Source organism: Aquarana catesbeiana, linkage group LG04, assembly GCF_042186555.1.
Source record: "Aquarana catesbeiana isolate 2022-GZ linkage group LG04, ASM4218655v1, whole genome shotgun sequence".
Classification (NCBI taxonomy): Eukaryota; Metazoa; Chordata; class Amphibia; order Anura; family Ranidae; genus Aquarana; species Aquarana catesbeiana.
In genome coordinates, this window is record NC_133327.1 from 676707801 (window position 1) to 676735286 (window position 27486).

The following is a 27486-nucleotide window of genomic DNA, read 5'->3' on the forward strand; positions in this document are numbered from 1 at the left end:
CAAATAATTGCTTGCAATTTGAACAGGAATGCAGTGCGATTCCTATCTGAATGGCATGCGGTTTCCCCACCGCTCCTGTGTGAACCCAGGTTTATCATAGTGATTTTGAGCCTGAGTTCACACAGGAGCGAGGAAACCTCCCTGCATGGCGGGTTCCACCAGCTCCGGCTCCCATCCAACTGTGGACATCTGCGGCCATGCCTCCTCCATGGCTTAGTTCCATCCAGCCTCCAGTGGTTCTCTCTCTCTCCAGCCTCCAGTGGTTCTCTCTCTCCTGCCTCCAGCAGTTCTCTCTCTCCAGCCTTCAGCGGTTCTCTCTCCAGCCTCCAGTGGTTCTCTCTCTCCAGCCTCCAGTGGTTCTCTCTCTCCAGCCTCCAGTGGTTCTCACTCTCCAACCTCCAGTGGTTCTCTCTCTCCAGCGGTTCTCTCTCTCCAGCCTCCAGTGGTTCTCACTCTCCAGCCTCCAGTGGTTCTCACTCTCCAGCCTCCAGTGGTTCTCTCTGTCCAGCCTCCAGCGGTTCTCTCTCTCCAGCCTCCAATGGTTCTCTCTCTCCAGCCTCCAGCGGTTCTCTCTCTCCAGCCTCCAGTGGTTCTCTCTCTCCAGCCTCCAGTGGTTCTCTTTCTCTAGCCTCCAGTCATTCTCTCTCTCCAGCCTCCAGTGGTTCTCTCTCTCCAGCCTCCAGTGGTTCTCTCCCTCCAGCCTACAGTGGTTCTCTCTCTCCAGCCTCCGGCTGTTCAAGCCATCACTGAACCCCCTGGTCCCACTGTACCAGATTGCCGATTCCCCGCTGTCAGAAAAGCAGCTTGACTGGTCTGGGGATTTGAAATACCCACGGCTTTCTCTCCTCTCCTGATAGTAGTGGCTAGATGGCTTCTGATTGGTGAGCATCATCCATGTGATGATGCTGACCAGTAAGAAGCCCTGTAGTCCATACTGTCAGCACTAGAAGATGAGAGAGAGCCCTGGAGGCTGGGGAGAGAGAGCCACTGGAGGCTGGGAGGACAGATCGGTGGAGGCTGGGGTGAGAGAGGCACTGGAGGCTGGGAGGATAGAGCTGCTGGAGGCTGGGGGAAGAAAGCTGCGGAGGCTGGGGGGAGAGAGCCGCTGGAGGCTGGGAGGAGAGAACCACTGGAGGCTGGGGGGAGAGACCCACTGGAGGCTCGGGGAAGAAAGCCGCGGAGGCTGGGGGGAGAGAGCCGCTGGAGGCTGGGAGGAGAGAACCACTGGAGGCTGGGGGGAGAGACCCGCTGGAGGCTGGGGGGAGAGAGCTGCTGGAGGCTGGGAGGTGAGAGCAGCTGGAGGCTGGGGGGAGAGAGCCGCTAGAGGCTGGGAGGAGAGAGCCACTGGAGGCTAGGGGAAGAGAGCAGCTGGAGGCTGGGAAGAGAGCAGCTGGAGGCTGGGGGGAGAGAGCTGTGGAAGCTGGGGGGAGAGAGCCGCTGCAGGCTAGGGGGAGAGAGCCGCTGGAGGCTGGGAGGAGAGCAGCTGGGGGCTGGGGGGAGAGAGCTGTGGAAGCTGGGGGGAGAGAGCCGCTGGCGGCTGGGGGAAGAGAGTCGCTGGAGTCTGGGGGGAGAGAGCTGCTGGAGGCTGGGAGGAGAGAGCCACTGGAGGCTGGGGGGAGAGAGCCACTGGAGGCTGGGGGGAGAGAGCAGCTGGCGGCTGGGGGGAGAGAGCCGTGGAGGCTGGGGGGAGAGAGCCACTGGAGGCTGGGGGGAGAGAGCAGCTGGCGGCTGGGGGGAGAGAGCCGTGGAGGCTGGGGGGAGAGAGCCGCTGGAGGCTGGGAGGAGAGAACCACTGGAGGGAGAGACCCGCTGGAGGCTGGGGGGAGAGAGCTGCTGGAGGCTGGGAGGTGAGAGCAGCTGGAGGCTGGGGGGAGAGAGCCGCTAGAGGCTGGGAGGAGAGAGCCACTGGAGGCTAGGGGGAGAGAGCGGCTGGAGGCTGGGGGGAGAGAGCCGCTAGAGGCTGGGAGGAGAGAGCCACTGGAGGCTAGGGGGAGAGAGCAGCTGGAGGCTGGGAAGAGAGCAGCTGGAGGCTGGGGGGAGAGAGCTGTGGAAGCTGGGGGGAGAGAGCCGCTGGAGGCTAGGGGGAGAGAGCCGCTGGAGGCTGGGAGGAGAGCAGCTGGAGGCTGGGGGGAGAGAGCTGTGGAAGCTGGGGGGAGAGAGCCGCTGGCGGCTGGGGGAAGAGAGCCGCTGGAGTCTGGGGGGAGAGAGCCGCTGGAGGCTGGGAGGAGAGAGCCACTGGAGGCTGGGGGGAGAGAGCCACTGGAGGCTGGGGGGAGAGAGCCGTGGAAGCTGGGGGGAGAGAGCAGCTGGCGGTTGGGGGGAGAGAGCCGTGGAGGCTGGGGGGAGAGAGCCACTGAAGGCTGGGGGGAGAGAGCAGCTGGCGGCTGGGGGGAAAGAGCCACTGGAGGCTGGGGGGAGAGAGCAGCTGGCGGCTGGGGGGAGAGAGCCGTGGAGGCTGGGGGGAGAGAGCAGCTGGCGGCTGGGGGGAGAGAGCCGTGGAGGCTGGGGGGAGAGAGCCCTGGAGGCTGCTGGGAGAGAGCAGCAGGAGGCTGGGGGGAGAGAGCCGTGGAGGCTGGGAGGAGAGATCCATGGAGGCTGGGGGGAACTAAGCCATGGGAGAGGCAGGAGGAGCTGCAGCCACCGATGTCCACAGTCAGATGGGAGCTGCAGCTGATGGAACCTGTCATGCAAGGAGATTTCCTGCACCACTCCTGTGTGACAGTCAGAGCAGAAATACAAGCTACAAGCTTTAACCAGACACTGATAGAAGTCACAAGACTGCTATATACTGCTGTTGAAAAAAAGAAATTCAGCAGTTTATATTTACTAAAATAATTGTATGTCCGTGTTCTGTGTACTGTGGGAGAGACCAGATATAGTGAAAGCAGGGACCTGGGTTTAGTAACACTTTAAAGTAGCGCAGTTCTGAATAGCAAAAAATGGCCTGGTCATTAGGGGGGAGGGGGTAAAACCTTATGGAGGTCAAGTGTTTAAAATACAAACAAGATACAGCAGGCCACAAATCATTACTGCGCATGTTTGGGGTGTTCAAAGGAAGAGATTAGATGAATTTTGCTGCATTCATGGAGAGATCAGCTGTGAATTGTTGTGTAGGTGTATTTCCATAGATGGCAATTCTTCCATTCTGGATTAATCCTGATTTCCTGGCATGCTTTCTGTACAGTCTAACTTTGCCATGGGGCGACTTCCATCCACCTACAGAAAGTGTTACATGTTGGACTTCGGCCTGGCGCGGCAATATACCAACACCACAGGGGAGGTGCGGCCGGTAAGTGATCGGGGGAGGGGGTAGGTATACCTGTAGAATCCCCCTGTGTCATGTAACCCTTTCATGTGAGCTCCATTCCCAGACGTGGTATGTGTGAGTGATCTTCTACTTCCAGGTCATTTTACTGATCATTTTAAGTTGTTGAATTTTGTTTCCATCATTTTGTTCTTTTTGTTTTTCAGTTTATTTTTCGAGCCATTGTGCGGCCGTTTAATTTTGCCGACTGGGATGCGCAGTGTGAGTCTCCGCCCTCCATGCTTTTTTTTTTTTTTTCTTTCTTCTTATGTTCTTTTCATCATGTATTTTGTATTGTTTGATACAATGGGTGTGGATATTTATTACTGGATGTTTTTCGAGACTACTTTGCATTGTGTGTTTTTCTGAAAGTTGTATGAATTTGCTGAAACATGGAAAAAAAAAAAAGAAAAAAGTCCATTGAAAGCAGCGATGGGAATGTGTGTGTGAGGGTGCAGATTGCCTGATCGGTGAGATTGACGTCAGACACATACAGGAAGCCTTACTGTCACCAAACACAGCCTGGCTACCAAATACACACTTGTACTGATCATGATATCGGTGATTACTGTACATGTTAGATGACTGACCCACCATGTGATCACATTGTAATAATAATGAGATTGGTGATAACTGTACATATTGCATGACTGACCATGTGCTCATATTGTACTGATCGTGTGCTTACATTGTACTAATAATGACATTGCTGATTACTGCACGTGTGGGACGACTGACCAATTGTGTGCTTACATTGTACTGATCGTGACATTGCTGATTACTGCACGTGTAGGATAACTGATCAATCCTGTGCTTACATTGTACTAATAATAACATTGGTTGTTACTGCACGTGTAGGATAACTAACCAATCCTGTGCTTACATTGTATTAATAATGACACTGGTGATTACTGCACGTGTAGGAGGACTGACCAATCCTGTGCTTACATTGTACCAGTAATGATATTGGTTGTTACTGCACGTGTAGGATAACCGACCAATCCTGTGCTTACATTGTACTAATAATGACATTGGTGATTACTGCACGTGTAGGATGAGTGACCAATCGCATTTACATTGTACTGATCGTAACATAGGTGACTACTACACATATAGGATAACTGACTGATCGCATGCCTACATTGTACCAATAATGACATTGGTTGTTACTGCATCTGTAGCATAACTGACCAATCCTGTGCTTACATTGTACCAGTAATGACATTCATTGTTACTGCACGTGTAGGATAACCGACCAATCCTGTGCTTACATTGTACTAATAATGACATTGGTGATTACTGCACGTGTAGGAGGACTGATCAGTCATTTGCTTACAATGTACTGATCACGACTGGCCAATCACATGATCACATTGTACTAATAATAACATTGGTGATAAATATACATGAAGGACAACTGATCAATCATGTATTTACATTGTACTAATAATAATAACACCGGTCATAACTATACCTGTAGGACAATTGACCAATCATGTGCTCACATTGTACAGGTGATTACTTTACTTGTAAGACGATGGACTCGATCATTCGCTCACTTTGAACTGATAATGACATTGTTGATTACTGTACATAAGACATATTAAATTAGAAAATAGAACATGGTGCTGCACAAGAACCGATTCATTCATTCATTATAACAGTGGGCTGTGATGAGTCTTTTATTCTGCATCAAGCATTATACTCATTGATTTTATTTGGTATTTTCCATTTGATTTTACACATTCTGTAATTCTCCCCTCCCCCAATTACATTTTTTATATCTTTATTCATTATGTAAGTGGTTAGAATTTCTTTGTATTTGTGTTTTAATCCAAGTACTGGGGGCGGCAGTCATCTCATTACTCACACTGTAATTATCCATACTGTTGGATGGGCAGCGGGCTGTTGGGATACTGGGAGTGATGGGGAGAAAAACAAACAGTGGACCTGTACATACACTGTATTGCCAAAAGTATTGGGACGTCTTCCTTTACACACACATGAACTTTAATGGCATCCCAGTCTTAGTCTGTAGGGTTCAATATTGAGTTGGCCCACCCTTTGCAGCTATAACAGCTTCAACTCTTCTGGGAAGGCTGTCCACAAGGTTTAGGAGGGTGTCTATGGGAATGTTTGACCATTCTTCCAGAACACATTTGTGAGGTCAGGCACTGATGTGGCCGACAAGGCCTGGCTCACAGTCTCCACTCTAATTCATCCCAAAGGTGTTCTACCGGGTTAAGGTCAGGACTCTGTGCAGCCAAGTCAGGTTCCTCCACCCCAAACTCACTCATCCATGTCTTTATGGACCTTGCTTTGTGCTCTGGTGCGCAGTCATGTTGGAACAGGGAGGGGTCATCCCCAAACTGTTCCCACAAAGTTGGGAGCATGAAATTGTACAAAATGTCTTGGTATGCTGACGCCTTAATGCCCCGTACACACGATCGGACGTTGATTGGACATTCCGACAACAAAATCCATGGATTTATTTCGGACAGATGTTGTCTCAAACTTGTCTTGCTTACCCACGGTCACACAAATGTTGTCGGAAATTCCGAACGCCAAGAACACGGTGTGACGTACAACACGTACGACGAGCCGAGAAAAATGAAGTTCAATAGCCAGTGCGGCTCTTCTGCTTGATTCCGAGCATGCGTGGAATTTTGTGCGTCGGAATTGTGTACACACGATCGGAATTTCTGACAACAAGTTTTGTTGACGGAAAATTTGAGAACCAGCTCTCAAACATTTGTTGTCGGAAATTTCCGACAGCAAATGTCCGATGGAGCCTACACACAGTCGGATTTTCCGACAAGGAGCTCACATCCAACATTTGTTGTCGGAAATTCCGACCGTGTGTACGCCGCATAAGAGTTCCCTTCACTGGAACTAAGGGGCCAATCCCAACCCCTGAAAAAAAAAAAAAACACATCGTAATCCTCCCTCCACGAAATGATTTGGAGGGGTCGGCCCAATACTTTTGACAATATAGTGTGGATGAGCGAGTTTGGGGTGGGGGAACTTTACTGGCCTGCACAGAGTCCCGACTTCAACCCCACAGAACACCTTTTGGATGAATTAGAGTGGAGACTGCGAGCCAGGCCTTCTCGTCCAACATCAGTGTCTGACCTCACAAATGCGCTTCTGGAAGAATGGTCAAACATTCCCATAGACACACTCCTAAACCTTGTGGACGGCCTTCCCAGAAGAGTTGAAGCTGTTATAGCTGCAAAGGGTGGACCAACTCAATATTGAAACATTTGCATCCGAGGTACTACCTCCTGTGCAATGCCTGGTGAGCCTCAAGAACAAAGCACTCAGCCTGTGAAGTCTCTGTAAACCTCCATATAGTCCATGCAAAAAAGGAGAAAAGCTGGTGCCATGGAAGTTGGCTAAATCATTGTTTTATTATTGCATGTGAACAAAAGTCAAAAAGAAAGGCAACGCGTTTTGGCCATCAGGCCTTAACCGCTTGCCGACCAGCCACCGTCATTATACTGCGGCAGGTTGGCACGGCTGTATGAATCTCTGTAGGTACACGGCGGCCACTTTAAGAGCGATAATGGGACGCACGCGCACCCACGACGCCAGAGCCGATGCGCATGGCCGCGATGTTCGCCAGCCACCCGCAATCGCTCCACAGAGAGCCAGAACAGGGATTTGTGTATGTAAACAATCGGATCTCCGTTCTGACAGGGGAGTAGAGAGCGATCGTCTGTTCCTAGTGATCAGGAACAGCGATCTATCTCCTCCCCCAGTCAGTCCCATCCCCCCACAGTTAGAAACACCATACTTGCCAAATTTGAAGCTTCCCATCAGAGACCCGCCAATGTTGTGACGATCAGAGGAGATCGATCGATTGCTGGTTCTCATCTGCTTCCAGACTGCAGGCTTGATTTGACCCGTAGGGGTCTTTAATAGAGGGGAGAGGCTGGGGGAATCCTGTGGCGCACCACGGATTGCCGATGATTGGAGGAATCTGAAACTGATCATTTTTTGCACTTTTGTTTTTTGCATGAACTGTTATATGAAGATTTGTTCCGTTTATGTTGGAACCATATTGCACTTGTTGGACTATGCACTTTCATTTATTTTATTTTGTGTCTTTTTCACTTTTTGGCACTTTATGCGATTTTTTTCTCAATTTTTGCGACTCTTTTCACTTTATGCAATTTTTTTTTCAATTTGTTTGGCGGCTTCTCTTACCCTTAAATTTATTTCTGTTTTAGTTCACTTTGGTTTTGCGCATTGGTTCCCCCCTCCTTTTCAGAGGTGGTTAAATACCACCAAAAGAAAGCTCTATTTGTGGGGAAAAAGGACATCAATTTAGTTCGGGTGCAGTGTCACACGACCGCGCAATTGTCAGTTAAAGCGGCGCAGTGCCGTAGCGCAAAAATGGCCTGGTCATTAAGGGGGCCAATCCTTCCGGTCCTTAAAGTGGTGTTCAGGACGAAATTATACTTTTTAAATAAAAATACCCCTATAATACACAAGCTTAATGTATTCTAGTAAAGTTAGTCTGTAAACTAAGGTCTGTTTTGTTAGTTTATAGCAGTTGTTTGTTATTTTATAAAAATACAGCAGGCCGTGGCCATCTTAAGTCTGGGCATCTGAAGCCAGACTGTATTTCTTCCTGGATCTCATCCTTGCAGATCTCGCACATGCTCAGTGCAGCACAAGCAGTGTAATAGGTTTCAGGTCAGGTTTCCATAGCAACGGCAGTTTCAGAGGAAGTTGCCGCCCCTTCTCAGAAGGCATTGCAAACAGGAAATGATGCGATGGGCCACGGCCAGGGAGGAGGAAGTGAAAAATGAATACAGCAGATATACAGTAGGTGCTGAGAAAAAAAAAAAAAAAAAATATCCAATTTGTTTACAGTGCACAGTTTAGTGAGGGATGCTGAAGAGTTGTAAAAGTGGGTGGAACTCCACGTTAAGTGGTTAATCATGGCTGCCCCCTGACGGCCGAAACGCGTCGGACTTCTTTTTGACTGTTGTTCACGTGCAATAATAAAATGATTTTTTTACCCAACTTCCATGGCACCATCATTTCTCCCTTTTTTTGCATGAACTCAATATTGAACCCTACGGACTAGGACTGGGATTCCATTAAAGTTCATGTGTGTAAAGGCAGGCGTCCCAATACTTTTAGTGTACGTAGTTACAGTTAGATTGAAAAAAAGACACAAGTCTTTCAAGTTTAACTAATAAAAAGCTTCATTATACAGAGCCCTGCTGTACCCACAGTTGATCCAGAGGAAGGCAAAAAAACTCCTTATAAAGCATAGTCCATCTTGCTCCAGCTTTTTTTTTTTTTTTTTTACCCAATAAGCGACTTACCTTAATAGAAAATACATGAAGTCCTCCCCAAATATTCCTGTTAGATGAAAGCACAATAGGAGCTGTTCGTGAATGGATGGAATATGACCCGCACATTCTCTGAGTGTTTGTGTCTTCCTCCCTGACAGCCCCGCAATGTCGCTGGATTCCGAGGAACAGTCCGCTATGCATCTGTCAATGCGCACAAGAACAGGGTAAGTCACAGCAGGAATGTAGATCATGTAGATGTGGCCCATCAATGCTGCTTCTGCCTGGTCTTCTCCCGGGGCTCATGAGATCCTTCAGTCCTCCGGTCTGCTCCTTTTCGCAAGTATCTCACCAGATCAATATTTTCCCCCATCTCTACAGGAGATGGGCAGACACGATGACTTGTGGTCCCTGTTTTATATGCTGGTGGAATTTGCAGTTGGTCAGCTGCCATGGAGAAAGATCAAAGACAAGGTAAGAGCTGAGCCGTGCTTTCCTGCAATATGACCTGCATGTGGTGACAGTGATCCCCGTAGTGTGACTTGCTCACTCTCTCTCTCTCCGCTTCCCCAGGAACAAGTAGGGATGATTAAGGAGAAATATGACCATCGAATGCTGCTGAAACACATGCCTTCCGAGTTCCACCTCTTCCTGGAGCACATATCTTCTCTGGACTACTTCACCAAGCCCGATTATCAGGTATTGGCATCAAAACCACCTATGGGGGTACAGTAGGCTACACAGGATTCCAACTTATGGGAAATAAAGTGGAAACTTATTATGTGGAGTTTCCGTTCTATTGAAAGGGGTTGTAAAGGCAGAAGGTTTTTTAACCTAAAGCGGAGTTCCACCCGTTTTTTAGTTTATTAAAAGTCAGCAGCTACAAAAAGCATAGCTGCTGACTTTTAATAAACCGACACTTACCTGCCCCACGGTCCAACGATGTGGCCACCCAGAGGCTAGCTCCTCTCCCCCTCCTCTCCTCGGCGCCGTCTTGGTAACTGTGGGCACCAGCTTACGGCTTCACGGCCGGGCGCGCACTGCGCATGCGTGAGTCCCGCTGCGCTCTCCTATTGGCCAGCCGATCTTCTGGGACCTGAGTTGTGTCCCAGAAGATTGCTAGCAGGGAGGGGCCGCCTAGGGCGAAAGGAGGAGTCACCTAGCAGGAAGTGGGACAGGAAGTCCCACCAAAAAAAAGGTACACACTCCCCCCTCCCAAAAAAATGACATGCCAAATGTGGCATGTCAGGGGGAGAGGAGTGTTTAAAGCAGAATTTCCGCTTTTGGGTGGAACTTTGCTTTAATGCATTCTATGCATTAAAATAAAAAGCCTTCTGCGTGCAGCAGCCCCCCCCCCCCCAATACTTACCTGAGGTCCCTCTGTCCGGGGCGATATCCACGATTGTCTCAGCCATCCGAGATTCTCCCTCCCTGATTGGCTGAAATACAGCAGCGGCGCCATTGGCTGCCACTGCTGTCAGTTAAAGTCAGCTAGCCAATCAGGAGAAAGAGGGGTTGGGCCCGGGTTAGGGCTCTGTGTCTGAATGGACACAGTGAGCTGTGACTCGGCTCAGGTGCCCCCACAGCAAGCTCTCTCTCTTTCCCTCCTCACTGAACCCAGTGAGAGCCATTGGCTCCTGCTGCTGTCGGTCAAATCCTGTGACGCAGGGGCAAGCCACACTTTGTGTGTCAATAGACGCACAGAGCCCGGCTCGGGATTGTGTCCACACGAGTACCCCCCAGCAAACAGCTTGCTAGGGGGGTTACTCAGAAGGCAGGAGGAGCCAGGAGCGCCAGCGGGGGACCCCAGAAGAGGAGGATCGGGGTTAAGTATAACAAGAAAAAGATCCTTTAAATTGACTTTAAGAAGTACAGACAGACTGGTAGCAGTGCACACACCATAGTTGTGTTTTTACAAATGTTATTTATGCTTATTACATGTACAGTATCTAACAAAAGTGAGTACACCCCTCACATTTTTGTAAATCTTTTCTTCTATCTTTTCATGTGACAACACTGAAGAAATGACACTTTGCTACAATGTAAAGTAGTGAGTGTACAGCTTGTATAACAGTGTAAATTTGCTGTCCCCTCAAAATAACTCAATACACAGCCATTAATGTCTAAACCACTGGCAACAACAGTGAGTACACCCCTAAGTGAAAATGTCCAAATTGTGCCCAATTAGCCATTTTCCCTCCCCGATGTCATGTGACTCGTAATGCCGTGTACACACGGGCGGACTTTTCAGCATCAAACGTCCGACGGACTTTCAACATAGTTACGACGGACTTTTGCACGACCGGACTTGCCCACACACGAACTGACTAAAGTCTGTTTGAAAGTCCGTTTGTTTGAACGTGATGACATACGAAGGGACTAGAATAAGGAAGTTCATAGCCAGTAGCCAATAGCTGCCCTAGCGTAGTTTTTTGTCCTTCGGACTAGCATACAGACGGACTGATTTTTCGATCAGACTCGAGTCCGTCGGAAAGATTTGAAACATGTTCTAAATCTAAAGTCCGTCTGATTCAACACACAGCCATTAATGTCTAAACTGCTGGCAACAAAAGTGAGTACACCCCTAAGTGAAAATGTCCAAATTGGGCCAAATTAGCCATTTTCTCTCCCCGGTGTCATGTGACTTGTTAGTGTTACAAGGTCTCAGGTGTGAATGGGGAGCAGGCGTATTAAATTTGGTGTTGTCGCTCTCACTCTCTCATACTGGTCACTGGAAGTTCAACATGGCACCTCATGGCAAAGAACTCTCTGAGGATCTGAAAAAAAGAATTTTTGTTCTACATAAAGAGGGCCTAGGCTATAAGAAGATTGCCAAGACCCTGAAACTGAGCTGCAGCACAGCGACTAAGACCATACAGCAGTTTAACAGGACAGGTTCCTCTCAGAACAGGCCTCGCCATGGTCGACCAAAGAAGTTGAGGTCACGTGCTCAGCGTCATATCCAGAGGTTGTCTTTGGGAAATAGACGTATGAGCGCTGCCAGCATTGCTGCAGAGGTTGAAGGGGTGGGGGGTCAGCCTGTCAGTGCTCAGACCATACGCCACACACTGCATCAAATTGGTCTGCATGGCTGTCATCTCAGAAGGGAGCCTCTTCTAAAGATGATGCACAAGAAAGTCCACAAACAGTTTGCTGAAGACAAGCAGACTAAGGACATGGATTACTGGAACCATGTCCTGTGGTCTGATGAGACCAAGATAAACTCATTTGGTTCAGATGGTGACAAGCGTGTGTGGCGGCAACCAGGTGAGGAGTACAAAGACAAATGTGTCTTGCCTACATTTAAGCATGGTGGTGGGAGTGTCATGGTCTGGGGCTGCATGAGTGCTGCCGGCACTGGGGAGCTAAAGTTCATTGAGGGAACCATGAATGCCAACATGTACTGTGACATACTGAACCAGAGCATGATCCCCTCCCTTCGGAGACTGGGCTGCAGGGCAGAATTCCAACATGATGACCCCAAACATACCTCCAAGACGACCACTGCCTTGCTAAAGAAACTGAGGGTAAAGGTGATGGACTGGCCAAGTATGTCTTCAGACCTAAACTCTATTGATCATCTGTGGGGCATCCTCAGCCGGAAGATGGAAGAGCGCAAGGTCTCTAACATCCACCAGCTCTGTGATGTCGTCATGGAGTAGTGGAAGAGGACTCCAGTGGCAACCTGTGAAGCTCTGGTGAACTCCATGCCCAAGAGGGTTAAGTCAGTGCTGGAAAATAATGGTGGCCACACAAAATATTTTCACTTTGGGCCCAATTTGGACATTTTCACTTAGGGGTGTGCTCACTTTTGTTGCCAGCGGTTTAGACATTAATGGCTGTGTGTTGAGTTATTTTGAGGGGACAGTAAATTTACACTGTTATACAAGCTGTACACTCACTACTTTACATTGTAGCAAAGTGTCATTAATTCAGTGTTGTCACATAAAAAGATAGAATAAAATATTTACAAAAATGTGAGGGGTGTACTTACTTTTGTGAGATACCGTTGTGTACAGTGAGGGAAAAAAGTATTTGATCCCCTGCTGATTTTGTACGTTTGCCCACTAATAAGAAATGAAAGTCTATATGCATTTGAAAGAAGTTATAAATTGATTTGCATTTAAATGAGTGAAATAAGTATTTGATCTCCTATCAATCAGCAAGATTTCTGGCTCTCAGGTGTCTTCTATACAGGTAACGAGCAGAGATTAGGAGCACTCTCTTAAAGGGAGTGCTTCTGATCTCAGCTTGTTATCTATATAAAAGACACCTGTCCACAGAAGCAATCAATCAGATTCCAATCTCTCCACCATTGCCAAGACCAAATAGCTACCCAAGGATGTCAGGGACAAGATTTTAGACCTACACGTGGTTGGAATGGGCTACAAGACCATCGCTAAGCGGATTGGTGAGAGGGTGACAACAGTTTATGCAATTATTCGCAAATGGAATAAACACAAAATAACTATCACTCTCCCTTTGGTCTGGGGCTCCATGCAGGATCTCACCTCGTGAGGTTTCAGTGATCATGAGAACGGTGAGGAATCAGCCCAGAACTACACGGGAGAATCTTGTCAATGATCTCAAGGCAGCTGGGACCATAGTAACCAAGAAAACAATTGGTAACACACTACGCCATGAAGTACTGAAATCCTGCAGCGCCCGCAAGGTCCCCCTGATCAAGACAACACATGTACAGGCCCGTCTGAAGGTTGCTAATGAACATCTAAATGATTCAGAGGAGAACTGGGTGAAAGTGTTGTGGTCAGATGAGACCAAAATTGAGCTCTTTGGCATCAACTCAACTCGCCGTGTTTGGAGGAGGAGGAATGCTGCCTATGACCCCAAGAACACCATCCCCAACGTCAAACATGGAGGCGGAAACATTATGCTTTGGGGGTGTTTTCCTGCTTAAGGGGACAGGACAACTTCACCGCATCAAAGGGACGATGAACGGGGCCATGTACCATCAAATCTTGGGTGAGGACCTCCTTTCCTCAGCCAGGACATTGAAAATGGGTCGTGGATGGGTCTTCCATCATGACAATGACCCAAAGTACACGGCCAAGGCAACAAAGGAATTACTCAAGAAGAAGCATATTAAGGTCCTGGAGTGGCCTAGCCAGTCTCCAGACCTTAATCCCATATAGTATGTGGAGGGAGCTGAAGGTTTGAGTTACCAAACATCAGACTTGAAACCTTAATGACTTGGAGAGAATCTGCAAAGAGGAGTGGGACAAAATCCCTCCTGAGATGTGTGCAAACCTGGTGGCCAACTACAAGAAACGTCTGACCTCTATGATTGCCAACAAGGGTTTTGGCACCAAGTACTAAGTCATGTTTTGCAAAGGGGTCAAATACTTATTTCCCTCATTAAAATTAAAAATAATTTATAACTTTTTAAAATGAGTTTTTCTGGATATTTTTGTTGTTATTCTGTCTCTCGCTGTTAAAATAAACCGACCATTAAAATTATAGACTGATCATTTTTTTGTCAGTGGCCAAACGTACAAAATCAGCAGGGGGACCAAATACTTTTTTCCCCTCACTGTAATGGAAACTTTTGTACCTTTGCAGATGATCATGACCGTGTTTGAGAACAGTATGAAAGAGAGGGGAATCACAGAGAATGAGGCCTTTGACTGGGAGAAGGGTGGAACAGACATCCTACTGTCTACCAGCACCTCCACCCCACCGCAGCAGAACACCCGGCAAACCGCCGCCATGTTTGGGTGAGATCTTTGTTTCTATCTTATTTTTTGTCTTCTTGCTTTGAGCGTGAATCAACTAATCTGATCAGCTGCCCCACAAGACCTTCAATGAGAAACAAATAAAGTTAAACAATTAAGTGCAGTCCTTGTATATTGGGAGAATCATTAACAGTCTTCAGTAATTGCTAATATGTATATATGTGTTGCCATCTTTGTAACTGTTCAGGTGTAATTAATGGACCTCTTGTTGTCTCTGTATGAAGGGTGGTGAATGTGACTCCGGTGCCAGGGGATTTATTAAGGGAGAACACCGAAGATGTCCTACAAGGGGAGCACCTGAGCGACCAAGAGAATGCCCCTCCCATCCTTCCCGGCCGGCCAGCAGACATCACTGGACAGATCCCCAACACCGGCTTCAATGACACCGAGGTCTGGGAGGAGACAGATGTGAATCGGAATAAGCTAAGAATCAGTATCAGTAAGGTACGGGGACAGGAACGGGCTGGCTGAGAAGAAAGTGCTTTACTTGGTCCCATCTCCAGCACTTTAGAGAGGTCTGTAATTCGACTTTTGGGGTTGATTTACTAAAGGCAAATAGACAGTTGCCCCAGAGCTTAGTAAATGAAAAAGGCTTCACTTTGCAAAGAGTACCCAATGCAAGGAAAAAAAAAAACAGCATTTTTACTTGCACATGATTGGATGGTGGAAGTCAGCAGAGCTTCCCCTCATTTACTAAGCTCTGGAGCAACTGCACAGACAAAGTGCACAGTCAATTAGCCTTCAGTAAATCAACCCCTTAGTCTTTAGTTACTACCCCAACCAGCATACAGGCTATACTATACACCAGGGATATGTAATTAGCGGACCTCCAGCTGTTGCAGAACTACAAGTCCCATGAGGCATAGCAAGACTCTGACAGCCACAAGCATGACACCCAGAGGCAGAGGCATGATTGGACTTGTAGTTTTGCAACAGCTGAAGGTCTGCTAATTGCATATCCCTGCTATACACATAACTTTTATGATTGCTATGCCCTTCCTCCCTGACTCACAAATGCTGTTAATAAAATGTGCATTCTTCATAGGAAATCAAAAGTCTCATATGTAGAGTCGCTACTAGTATGAATAGAGTTCTTCTGCCAGGACTTGCAATTATACCGTGAAAGATGACCATGGTGTTTTGTCTTTTAAACACTCAGAGACAATGTAGGCATAGCTGGAAATGTAATGATGCCATGTGATCAGTCACCCCCACTAGTTACTGCTGACCATCCTGTGATGTTATGTGATCATTCAGAGGCCTTGTAGTGAATTGTGGCCATCAGATGATGTCATGTGATCGTTTACCCCTATTAGGGTAACTTCTTACCATCCTGTGATGACATCTGATCATTCAAAGACATTGTAATGAAGTCTGGCCATCAGTTGATGTCATGTGATCACCCAAAGCCAATGTAATGAAAGTTAGTTGTCAATATGGTGAGCACAGTGTTGATATAATGTGATCTATCAGAATCAATTCCTGGATCCTTCAGAATTAATTCCCGCATTTGAGAATCCAAGTTATTTGCTAGGGGGTGAGAACCTCTGGGAGAATCCAGGATGGAAAAAGATCTGGGGGTCCTAGTAGATCACATGACTCAGCAATGGCATGCAATGCCAAGCTGCAGCAAGCAAATCTAGCAGAATATTAGCATGCTAGATATGCCAGAGATAAAAACTATAATCCTGCCACTTTATAAAACTCTGGGTCGGCCACATCTGGAATATTCCATCTAGTTCTGGTCACCAATTCTCAGGAGGGAAGTGCAGGAACTGGAGAGAATCCACAGAAGGGCAACAAAGTTAATAAGGGGACTGGAGGACCTTACTTATGAGAAACGACTACAAGCAATAAATGTATCCTCCCTGGAGAGGAGACGCCTGAGAGGAAGTATGATAGCGATATACAAATACCTCAATGGCGATTCAGGCATAGGGAATAAACTATTTAGTCCCAGGGAGTGTAAGAAGACACGGGGCCGCACAATGAGATTTGAGGAGAATCGGTTTAACCTTAAGCTGCGTAGTGGGTTTTCCACTGTCTGGGCAGTAAAGATGTGGAATCCACTTCCACAATCGGTGGTGTCAGCGGGAAGCATTGCTAGAGAGATAATAATAATAAAATCTGCACAAATCCAAATCAGGTGCCTATAATTATTATATCAGCGCTACTATCATAAAGTTTATGATCAGCTTTCATATGTATATAGTACACACAAGGAAAAGGTAGTTGACATGATGTGAAAAAGTCCCAGAAACCTCAGATGGTTATCTTGCTATGTTACAACATTAAACACTCCACACCGAAGTCTGTGCATCACACTCCCCCTCTGGGTTCACACTCACCAGAGGGATGAATATATCAGGCATGGATTAGTAAACCACAGCTCTCCTCAGCAACAAGGAAGGTGTCACAGCATATTCTAAGATCTCCACCGGTTCTTTTATATCTGGCTGGAGTTCATCTTGAAACAGTCTTAATTTTCTCTGTTGACAGCTGTTAGTAACCGTCACTTAAACCAATGTTTCTCAACTCCAGTCCTCAAGTACTGGAGTTGAGAAACATTGGTCTAAGTGACAGTTACTAACAGCTGTCAACAGAGAAAATTAAGACTGTTTGAAGATGAACTCCAGTCAGATATAAAAGAACCGGTGGAGATCTTAGAATATGCTGTGACACTTTACTTGTTGCTGAGGAGAGCTGTGGTTTACTAATCCATGCCTGATATAGTCATCCCTCTGGTGAGTGTGAACCTCGAAGGGAAGTATGATGCACAGACTTCGGTGTGGGGTGTTTAATGTAACATAGCAAGATCACCATCTAAGGTTTCTGGGACTTTTTTCACATCATCTGTCAACTACCTATTCCTTGTGTGTACTATATACACATGAAAGCTGATCATAAACGTTATGATAGTAGCGCTGCTATAATAATTATAGGCACCTGATTTGGATTTGTTCAATTTTTATTATTACTATCTCTTTGATGTTTATGCATTTGCATTTTAAGTGGCAGCTGTTTTATTAATGTTACACAGTGATGACATTTATTGTTACAATTGTGGAAGCTCTATTTATTTCATGAAACCTGACATATCTTTAGCGCCGAGATAGTGGAATGAGGCCTAGAATTCACTGTAATTTTTTTAGGGAAGTATTGCTAGTTTTAAAAAACGAGTGAACACATAATACAGGGATACGGGAAATGATTATGAACACACACCTACACAGATTGAACTGGATGGACTGGTGTCTTTATTCAACCTTACCAACTAACTATAGATATTGTTCTTGAAGTGAGGTGATGCTGTTATCTTTAACTTCAGTTAATAGAAGATTGCATGAGCTTCTGATGATAGAAATCCTCAGGGTGTAATAATGAATGTGGTCTCCTTCCTCTGCAGACACAGTGCCTGATGGAGGACGACCACAGCCGCCATGGATGTCCCAGCTCCCCTGTCCGGGCTCCTCCCGAATCCCCTACTACACAGGCACGCTCTCTCCATTACCGGCGCATCAACAGTCCTGAGTCCGACAGGCTATCTACAGCAGACAGAGCTGATCATCAGGAGAGGAGGTGAGAGTCCACTAGATAGAGTAAAGCCAATGACCTTTGGCTTCTTTAGATACACCTTACAACTGGTTTTCTCATCCATTGGTGGACACAGGAAATCTTGTACTTTCGTATTATACTGCTGCCTGTAAAAAGACTAGACACTGGCACAGGGGCAGATCCAGAGTCTAGTCTCAGGAGGGGCACTGCCAGAAAATACGTTTTTTTTGCGGGAAATTTATCAGGAGGATACGGCTGGTTTTGGCGCTTCAATCATCCCGGAACCATGGTTGTTATGGTGTCAGGATGATTGAAGCGCATTATTTCTATTATTACATTGTTATACAAAATGAAATAGTTCAACTCACCATAATGCAGAATCAGTGGGAGTCCTGAGCGTGTCACTTGCCACCGTTGCCTGCCACCAGATGCGGATTGTCACTTGCCACGTCACCTGTCAATTGTTGCCAATTGTCATTTGCTGCTAAGTTGGGGATTGTCTCTTGCTGTGTCCCAGAGTCAGGCAACAGAGAGATCATGTAATCTCTCTGCTGCCCATGGCTGCCTGCACAGTGAGGGGGGAACTGCAGAGTGGGCTCCCCCCGCTCGCTGGCTCGCTGATTGGTCAGCCGCCCTCTCACCCACTGAGCTGCCTGCTCTCTCACCCACCCAGCCACCCTCTCTCTCACCCGCCCGCGGAGACGCTCAGCTGCCCGGTCGGCCCCCTCTTTCTCACCCGCCCGCGGAGCCGCCCGCTCTCTCACCCGCATTTAATTTCTCAAGGGGGGGCAATTGCCACGTTGCCCTCCCCCTGGATCCGCCCCTGCACTGGCAAGCAAAAAAAGTAAAAATGTAGGCCAGCCCAGGATAAGCCTTTTTACCACCAGCATGCCTCCTTTTTTTGTTAGTGTCTTAGGAGGATCGGTAGCTTTTCTTCAGCTCTGCTGAGAAAAATTGAACCTATTTTGCTTGTTTTTTCCTTCAAATTCTTCGTTTAATCAAGATTTCTGCTAGGGCTGCACTGAAAAGGAAAATTTGGTGCCGAAATTGAAAATTCAAGCTGCACTTGGTGGAAACTGAAACCGAAAGTGACACTTTTTAATAAATATATATATTTTTATATATAATTGTATTCTATTCGACTTTATAATTATACCATAAATTTAAATGTTGTCGGCCATTATCGGCACCTTTAGCGCAAGTAAAGCTCAAGAAAAATGCATCCCTTTAAATTCTATGTATGTCTTCACATTGGTCCTTTGCACTTCCATTGCAGTGTTAAAACTTTATCTTGCTGCATTTTTGATCAGGTAAAAAAAAAGAACGCACCAAAAACGCACCTCCCCATTGAAATGCATTGAAAACGCATCAATAACGCACCCGTGTTATGTTTTTGATGTAGTTTTTGAGTCACACACCATAAAATTGTAAAATTGTAGTAAAATTGCGGCACCTTTTTTTCTATCGGCAAAATGCCGAAATCACCATTTTCGGGCCAATATGTTTCGGCCGCTGAAATTTCAGTGCATCTCTAATGTCTGCTACATCCCAGTTTTAGCTGTTCTCTGTATGCAGCTATCTGTATTGGCTTTTCCTAAGCCTGACGTTGCAGTGCCATACCTGGACCCAGCTTGACTGAGTGTTGTAAGACTAGTCTGGGAAAATGACCTTCAGGCAATGAGTTCCACATTGTGTCACTTTCCAGATCCTATGCTGTTAACAAGTTAGCCATGGAGCACTATCCAGGTCCAAAGCTATAGCGCTGCCTCAGCACTTATCCTGTCTCTGAAGACTCACACTGCTGAGTAAGACTATTTGGAGGGAGCACTGGGAGCTCCCTTGCTATTTTCACTGAGAAAAACTAAATATATAGAGTTAGGACTGCAGATAATACTGGGGGTGCCTTGCCAGAGCCTCTGCAGCTTACGCATGTATTTGCAAATGTGTTCAAACGAAACCCCTGTTTTTAATGTGAACTGTTAGACAGGACAATTCGGTTTGTTGCAGGCTGGCTGGTTAGTTGAGCTGGGAATTTTTCTTAGTTTTTGACATGCGTTGCCCTTCCATGTGCTCCTTGGTGTTAAGGCAGTTATAGGTTGGGGCAGTTTGGCGAGGTAGCGCACTGGACACCTTCGCTGCCATTGTGCTATTGCTGGTTGTCCAGTATGCCCCTGTGCCTTTAAGGAGGAGTGGGCTCCCTCCAGGCTTACCTGCCCTCTATCTATCCATTATTATATATATGCTTCTATTATGGAGGCTCTCAAAATTTATAGACTTAGGACTGCATATAATACTGGGGTGCCATCATGTGGCCTCTGCAGCTTATGCATGTATTTCCAAATGCATGCAAACTAAACCCCTGTTTTTAACGTGAACTGCTAGACAGGACAATTCGGTTTGTTACAGGCTGGTTGGTATGTTGAGCTGGGAATTTTTCTTTATTATTGTTTGAAATGCATCGGCCTTTCATGTGCTCCTTGCTGTTAAAGCCAGTTATAGGTTGGGGCAGTTGCAGTTTCTTTGTACTATTTGCACTTAGGGCCACAGGGAACACTGATCTTCGGTCTGCTTCTAACGCCCACCTACAGTGACTTGGTCACCTTCCACTGGTTTGTGATTTCCTGAGGCCTTGCCCCGTACCTAAGCTACATGTCTGCATCTGAGGAGTCGCCATCCCCTGCCACTACTCCTAAACTGAAAAAGACCATTTCAGTTTTTGTTGATGCGATATGCGATACTTTAAAACCAGAGGAGTAGCCCATAGCCTTTACTTTTTCCTTTTAAACTCCTAAGACTACTAGGACCTTCCTGTACACCTGCCATACGCAGCCTTCTTGTATGGACACTGGAAATGTCTGGACAGGATGTTTGCACCTCCAAAACATCTATTAGCCTTGTACTTGTTTGTGGAGGAATTTTTTAAAAAGTGGGCTGCCCCCTCTGAGGATCCATTCCAACAAAGTGTCTTCTATCCCAATGAAGGATGCTGTCTTTAAGGACTCCACTGACAAATGGCCGAAGACCCGTTCCAGAGCTCTATTTTCCCTGGCAGGTCCTTCACTGCAATGGATCTTGGCCATGACCTTAATCTGTCAAACCCTGGCTGACTGATCTATGGTTATTTGAATGGAAATGATCTCTATGACAGTTTATCCCTGTGTCATACAGTGTGTGAAATTCATGTTTGTAACCCTGAGCTGGACAACGTGGAAAAGTTGTTGAAGGTCTCCTGCCTCATCATCTTCCATTGGAGTCTCTTGTCAGTGAACATGAGGAGTACGCTTTGGTTAATGTGTTGGCCTGCAGAGCCCGCAGTGCAGGGGTGGGTGGAAGGAGTGGCTGCCCTGGGCGCAGCATGTATTGTAGTTATGGGGGCGTTGCAAGTTCCTTCTACTATAAGGCTGACAGGAGTAGTGACAGCAGCATCACTACTGTCAACCCAGTGCTGGAAGTGGCAAGGAGAGGAAGAGAGACCGGTGAAGAGGTGTGGGCTGTGCACTCTCTCCTCCTTCTCCTAAGCTCGCACATAATGAAGGGAGAGGGGGGGTGCAATTTGGCATCTTTGCCCTGGGTGCTGTTAATCTTGTCCCAGGGCTGCTGCAGTACTTGTTCTATGTTCTGCATAACCTTTACAGGACAATGCCTTATCGGGGCTGCCCTGGATCCCCTCATCAAGGATGACTCATCTTCCTCAGCAAAAGAAGCCTAAAGTTCCGTTATGCCCTGTACACATGGGCAGACTTTTTGGCATCAAAGGTCCGACAGTCTTTCCGACGGACTTTCAACGGAGTTACGACGGATTTTTGACGGACTCTCTAACGAACGGACTTACCTACACACAATCACACCAAAGTCCGACGGATTCGTACGTAATGACGTGCGACCGGACTAAAATGAGGAAGTTCATAGCCAGTAGCCAATAACTGCCCTAGCGTCGGTTTTCGTCCGTCGGACTAGCGTACAGACGAGCGGATTTCTCGATAGGAACTGGGTCCGGCGGAGTTCCGGCGGAAAGATTTGAAACATGTTCCAAATCTAAAGTCCGTCTGATTTTTGACAGAAAAAGTCCGCTGAAGGTCCGATGAAGCCCACACACGGTCGGATTGACCGACTGATTCGTTCCGTCGGACCAGTCCGGTTGAAGATTCCGCCCGTGTGTACACGGCATTAGTTACCTTGTGGCATTGAACTCAAAGTGCAAACCCAAGTCTGGCACCTAGTCTGCCTGCAAATATTTCTTTTCTACCTAAGGTAGTTTTTGCCTCCAACCTCAACCAGGTTATTCTTCCATCCTTCTGTCTGGCTGGAAGATCCCCCTCCATTGCCTGGATGTAGTTTGGGCTGTGAGAGTTTACCTCGCAGCCACTGCTTCAACAGAAACACTGACTCTCTCTCTATTATTCCGGATAGTCCCAGTAAGGGCGAACTAGCTTCTCCTTCCACTATTTCTCAGTGGCTCAGACAGGCCATCATCCAAGCTTATGGTTCTAATGATCATGTTCCACCCGTTCCTGTTAAGACACACTCCACTAGATCTGTGCCTCTTGGGCTCTTTGTCATCAGACACTGAGATCTGCAAGGCTACTGCCTCTTCTATTTACACGTTCTCCATGTTTTATCAGGTGGATGTGCAGGCCTCATCTGTTGCCAGCTTCGACCATAAGGTCCTTTAGGTGGCACTTTGAGCTGCAGTCAGTGCCCAATTCTGTTTTTCTGGGGTTTTTTTGTTTGTTTGTTTTTTCGTTTTGTTGCTGTTGCCCACCCCTCAGTTGGACAGCTTTTGGATGTCCCAATAGTACAAGACTTCCTATGTCCTTCAATCAACAAAAAGTAAAGTATTTTGATTTGCTGCGAGTTTCATAATTCCCACGGAGCATCCTTTATAGCAGAGCCGCATAGCATGCCACAGGTAGAGCCATCTTCTGGACTCCTCATAGGTGTCACACTTTCCCCTAACACAGGTGGTCAGACACTATAGCTGGCTACTGTGTTCTTCACTTATAGCAGTCCCCTTTCCCATTAGGCAAGCAGGCCTACTGGTATTCGGTTGCCCCCAGGACTTATACACAATGCTATAGTGCCTGGCCACCACGCCAGGGCATGCATGAACTGAGCAAAGCAAACAGGTATTTGCAGTTGGCAGACAGGCAGAGTGGTTAAATGACAGTCCAGGTAAAAGGTAAACAGAGTTCAGAGAATAGTCTTTATCCAATCTGAGGTCATACATAGGGAAATCCAATCTAGCAGTGTAGAACAGACAGACAGGCAGTTGATCAGGTATTACACAATCTATCACACTCTATCACAAGCTTGAGACTGCAGGCTTGGCTGGCTTAAATCAGGTTCTGTCTGCACCCAGAGTCTGGCCACATCAATCACTTTGCAGGTGGACAGACAGACAAGGAGAATGGCACAGCCAAAACCAGGATGCTGAAATGAGCAGAAGCGCTAGACACTCCTGACAGTAGGAATATATAGAGAACTTATTTTTGGCTGGTGACAAAAGTATTTCACTTGAAATGCCAAGTTCAGCCTCATACAGCCATGCTATGAATGGAGATCTCCCCGCTGTGGTCCTACACACCCTGAAGGTGTGGTTGAGTGGTATTACAGATTTAACAGCAGCAACTTTGGTGTGGCTTGAATAATTAACGTTTGCTAAGAGATTGCAGTCATCTTGTCAGTCACTGTGGCAAGGTGGATATAGTAATAGTTTATTTTCCTCGCCATTTATAACTGACTGGTCATCATAAACTGAGTTTGATTAGTAAAAAACAGGTCTTTAGCTTTTAGGAATAGTAATGAAGATGAACATTATATGGCTTAAAAGGTTTTTAAGCATCACATTTACAATTTATGCCCTGCAGATCACGCATGGACCTCCCTGCTTCTCCATCTCGCCAGGCGTGCTCATCGCAGCCTGCTCAAATGTTGTCCATTGACACGGGTCAGGTTGACCGGCAAGCTAGTGGCCGCATGGAAGTCTCAGCATCTGTAGAGCATGAAGCCCTTAGTAATGCCTTCCGCTCTGTCCCACTTGCTGAGGAGGAGGACTTTGACAGTAAGGAATGGGTCATCATAGACAAAGAGACTGAGTTGAAGGACTTCCATCCAGGAGCAGAACCAACCACCTCGGGTACAACGGATGAAGAGCCTGAGGAACTCCGGCCTTTGGATGACGGGGAGGAGAGGAGAAAGACTGTGGGCGGAGATGCTGCAGTGAGGCCTAAAGTGCATGAAGTGAGGCCTCGAGCCATGCAGACTGTAGCGGAGGAAGAGCCCTCCTCCCCACATGAAGGTTCTGAAGGCAGAGGGGATGTTCCACCTGCAAGTCCATCACACTCCCATTCAGCATCACGACAGCGGAGGAGGGAGTCTGACCCCACTGGACCTCAGAGACAGGTAAGACAAGAGCTGATGAAAAATATGTCATACACACCTAACATGACCGCAGGGTCACCTACATATGTAAAGACTCTGTATGTCAAATGCACAAAGGAGATTAATAATAATGGGCAAGGTTGACCAAAGTGTGAGATGGGTACCATATTAATAACATTGCTGGTTGCACATCATAGCTGTAGGTTGTATACACCATGTTTAGGACTTCCGCACTGGAGAGTGGCCACAGTATTATCAGCTGTTATTGGCAAGCACTAGAGGATGCATAATGATGTAACCAACGGGCTAGAAGTGTCAAATTCTATAGGCTGCAGCATCCATATTAGACAGTCTAGGACAGGGGTAATGAATTAAAATTCACGGAGGCCCAATCAGTAAAATTTTCTTCCAACTGAGGTCCGAATCACGCTTGTGTGATGACTTTACAGTCCACTCCTCTTAAATCACAATCCCATTCTTACATCAGATCCTCTGTCCCCCTGCATATCACAGTTTCCCCTTCACAGTAGTGTCCTCAGCCCCCCTTCACGTCACACCCTATTTCCCCACAGCCGTGTCCTCTGCCCGCCTTTCACATAACCTCCCCACAGTGGTGCTCCCTGTCCTGTCTTCACATCACAGCCCCTACAGCAGTGCCCTCTGCCCCCTCTTCACATCACCCCCCCCCCCCTTAAGGATGCCCTCTGCCCCTTCTTCACATGCCCACCGCCCCCTCCAGTAACCTATGCCCCCCTTCACATCAGCCCCCCTCTCACAGGGTGTCCTCTGCTCCCCCTCACATCACTGCCCCCCCAGCGTTGTCCTCTGCCGCCCACTCATATCACTGCCATCACAGCGGTGTCCTCTGGTCTACTGTCCCCCCCCACCCCCTTCACTGCCATCACAGCCGTGTCCTCTGCTCCACTGCACCCCCTTCCCTTCACACCACTGCCATCTCCTCTGCCCCTTTACTCTTTTACTTACATGGACACACAGAGGAGAGCAGGAGGTTGTACAGTTCTGAGCAGCGAGCAGGAGCCGGCTTTTTCCCCAAGCCTCGGCCGCTGTCATTGAAGGCAGAGCATAGAGCCAAAGCCTGTTTAGTTCTAAATGGCAGGCGTAGCTGGAGGTAACCTTTCTTATTAACAAGATGATGACTGGTTGCTAGGACTGCCCTGTGTCCTCGCAACCAATCAACTGCTGGTAAACTTGAGAAGTTAACCTTTGCAGCTCCTGCCCGCTTCTCAGAACTGAACAGCCTACTGATCCTCGCTCTGCTTACAATGACAGCGGACGAGGCTTGGGGGAAAAGCTGGCTCCTAAATGGCGGGACCGCGATGGTCCGGATAGGACAGTAACTCAGTTAGTGATGCCTGGTTTAGGAGGTTAGTCCACGGGCAGAGTGCTAGAAATTAAATAGGAAGCCGATAGGGAGGCAAAAGGAGGTGTAAGTTGAGTACATGGGTTGTCTTATGAGAGCATAAGTCAAGACTAGAAAAATTGTGATGGAGGAAACCCTGATATAGAAAAATGATAAATGATAGCGTTGTGACATAGCATTTTCTTTCTCTCATTCCTGTCTGATTTCACAATCTTCTGTCACCTCTATGGGGTAATCTAATGTCACCTCTGTGGGATAAACATAGGGTGACAGGAGCAGGATGAGCAGAAAACTGCTGGGGTGATCCCACACTGGGACTGAAAGATGGGAGCACACATTGCTCAAATCGGTATGTTCCTTGAAAATAAACATAGTTTTCTGTGAAAATAAATCCTCACATAATCCTAGTTATGAGAGTACCAATGAAGTCACAATTTTCACTGCAGAGGAAATATCACATTTTGCCCTATAGCATCATAACAGATATAAAAACAAACTACCAGATATAAATAGGACGAGTCTATACATATTTATACAGGAGCAGCCTCAACTCTGCACCATACATGTCATGTTACAGGTCACCCACCTGCATAGCACAGGGAGAGCCAGGTATGCTTGGAAATGAGACGGAGGGACCAGCATATATCATCTACAGAGAATAGTAATGCTGGATTGTAGGGATAATCACATGATGTAATCAAGGTTGTGGTCAGGAGATCAGGTTTGCGGCCAGGTGATCAGGGTTGTGGTCAGAGGATCAGGGTTGCAGGCAGGTGAATAAAGTTGTGGCCAGGTGATCAGGGTTGCAGTCAGGTAATTAGGGTTGTGGTCAGGAAATTAAGGCTGCAGTCAGATGATCAGAGTTACGGTTGGATGATCAAGTTTAGGGACAGGTGATCAGGGACTTGGTTAGGTGATCAAGATTGGGGTCAAGTACTCAGAGTTGCAGTCAGGAGATCAGGGTTGTGTTCAGGTGATCAGGGTTGCGGTCAATTAATCAGGTTTGGGGTCTAGAGATCAAGGATGCAGTCAGGTGATCAGGGTTACGGTTGGGTGATCAAGGTTAGGGTAAGGTGATCAGGGACTTGGTTAGGTGATCAAGATTGGGGTCAAGTACTCAGAGTTGCAGTGAGGTGATCAGGGTTGCGTTCAGGTGATCAGGGTTTGTGGTCAAGTAATCAGGGTTGGGGTCCAGAGATCAAGGGTGCAGTCAGGTGATGAGGGTTACAGTTGGGTGATCAAGGTTAGAGACAGGTGAACAGAAACGTGGTAAGGTGATCGAGGTCAGGGTGAAGTGCTCAGGGCTGCAGTCAAGTGATTAGGGTTGGGGTCCAGAGATCAAGGATGCAGTCAGGTAATCAGGGTTACGATTGGGTGATCAAGGTTAGGGATAGGTGATCAGGGACTTGGTTAGGTGATCAAGATTGGGGTGAAGTACTCAGGGTTGCAGTCAGGAGATCAGGTTTGGGGTCCAGAGATCAAGGATGCAGTCATTTGATCAGGGTTACGGTTGGGTGATCAAGGTTAGAGACAGGTGAACAGGGACATGGTAAGGTGATCGCGGTCAGAGTGAAGTGCTCAGGGCTACAGTCGAGTGATTAGGGTTGCAGTTTGGAAATGGGTTTGGTGTTGTAGATGGATAAAGGAAATCTGAATAGAAGAGGCTTAAAGTAAGGAGTGCCTACTGGCTCATCTCACTCCCCCTCATGGTAGCCAGGGTATGGTAGGATGGAGTGTTTCTCTAGGTGGGTGCTGTAAGACAGATGGATCTGTAGTTGGGGTGTTATATGATGGATCATCATT

At 47.2% G+C, this 27486-nt stretch overlaps 1 protein-coding gene across 3 annotated transcripts in view; it reads left to right on the plus strand.

The window, feature by feature from the left end:
- TTBK1 (tau tubulin kinase 1) overlaps window positions 1-27486 on the plus strand; it is a 126142-nt gene that overhangs the window by 67876 nt on the left and 30780 nt on the right. For 2 of the 3 annotated variants that reach the window (XM_073628649.1, XM_073628650.1), the window contains exons 6-13: window positions 3185-3289; window positions 8775-8840; window positions 8995-9087; window positions 9187-9312; window positions 14194-14348; window positions 14591-14810; window positions 17773-17945; window positions 23789-24323. In XM_073628649.1, coding sequence (XP_073484750.1) covers window positions 3185-3289; window positions 8775-8840; window positions 8995-9087; window positions 9187-9312; window positions 14194-14348; window positions 14591-14810; window positions 17773-17945; window positions 23789-24323 — 1473 coding nt within the window. Of the gene's footprint in view, window positions 1-3184; window positions 3290-3474; window positions 3527-8774; window positions 8841-8994; window positions 9088-9186; window positions 9313-14193; window positions 14349-14590; window positions 14811-17772; window positions 17946-23788; window positions 24324-27486 lie in introns of those variants that run through there. The other variant, XM_073628651.1, reaches the window with a different exon arrangement.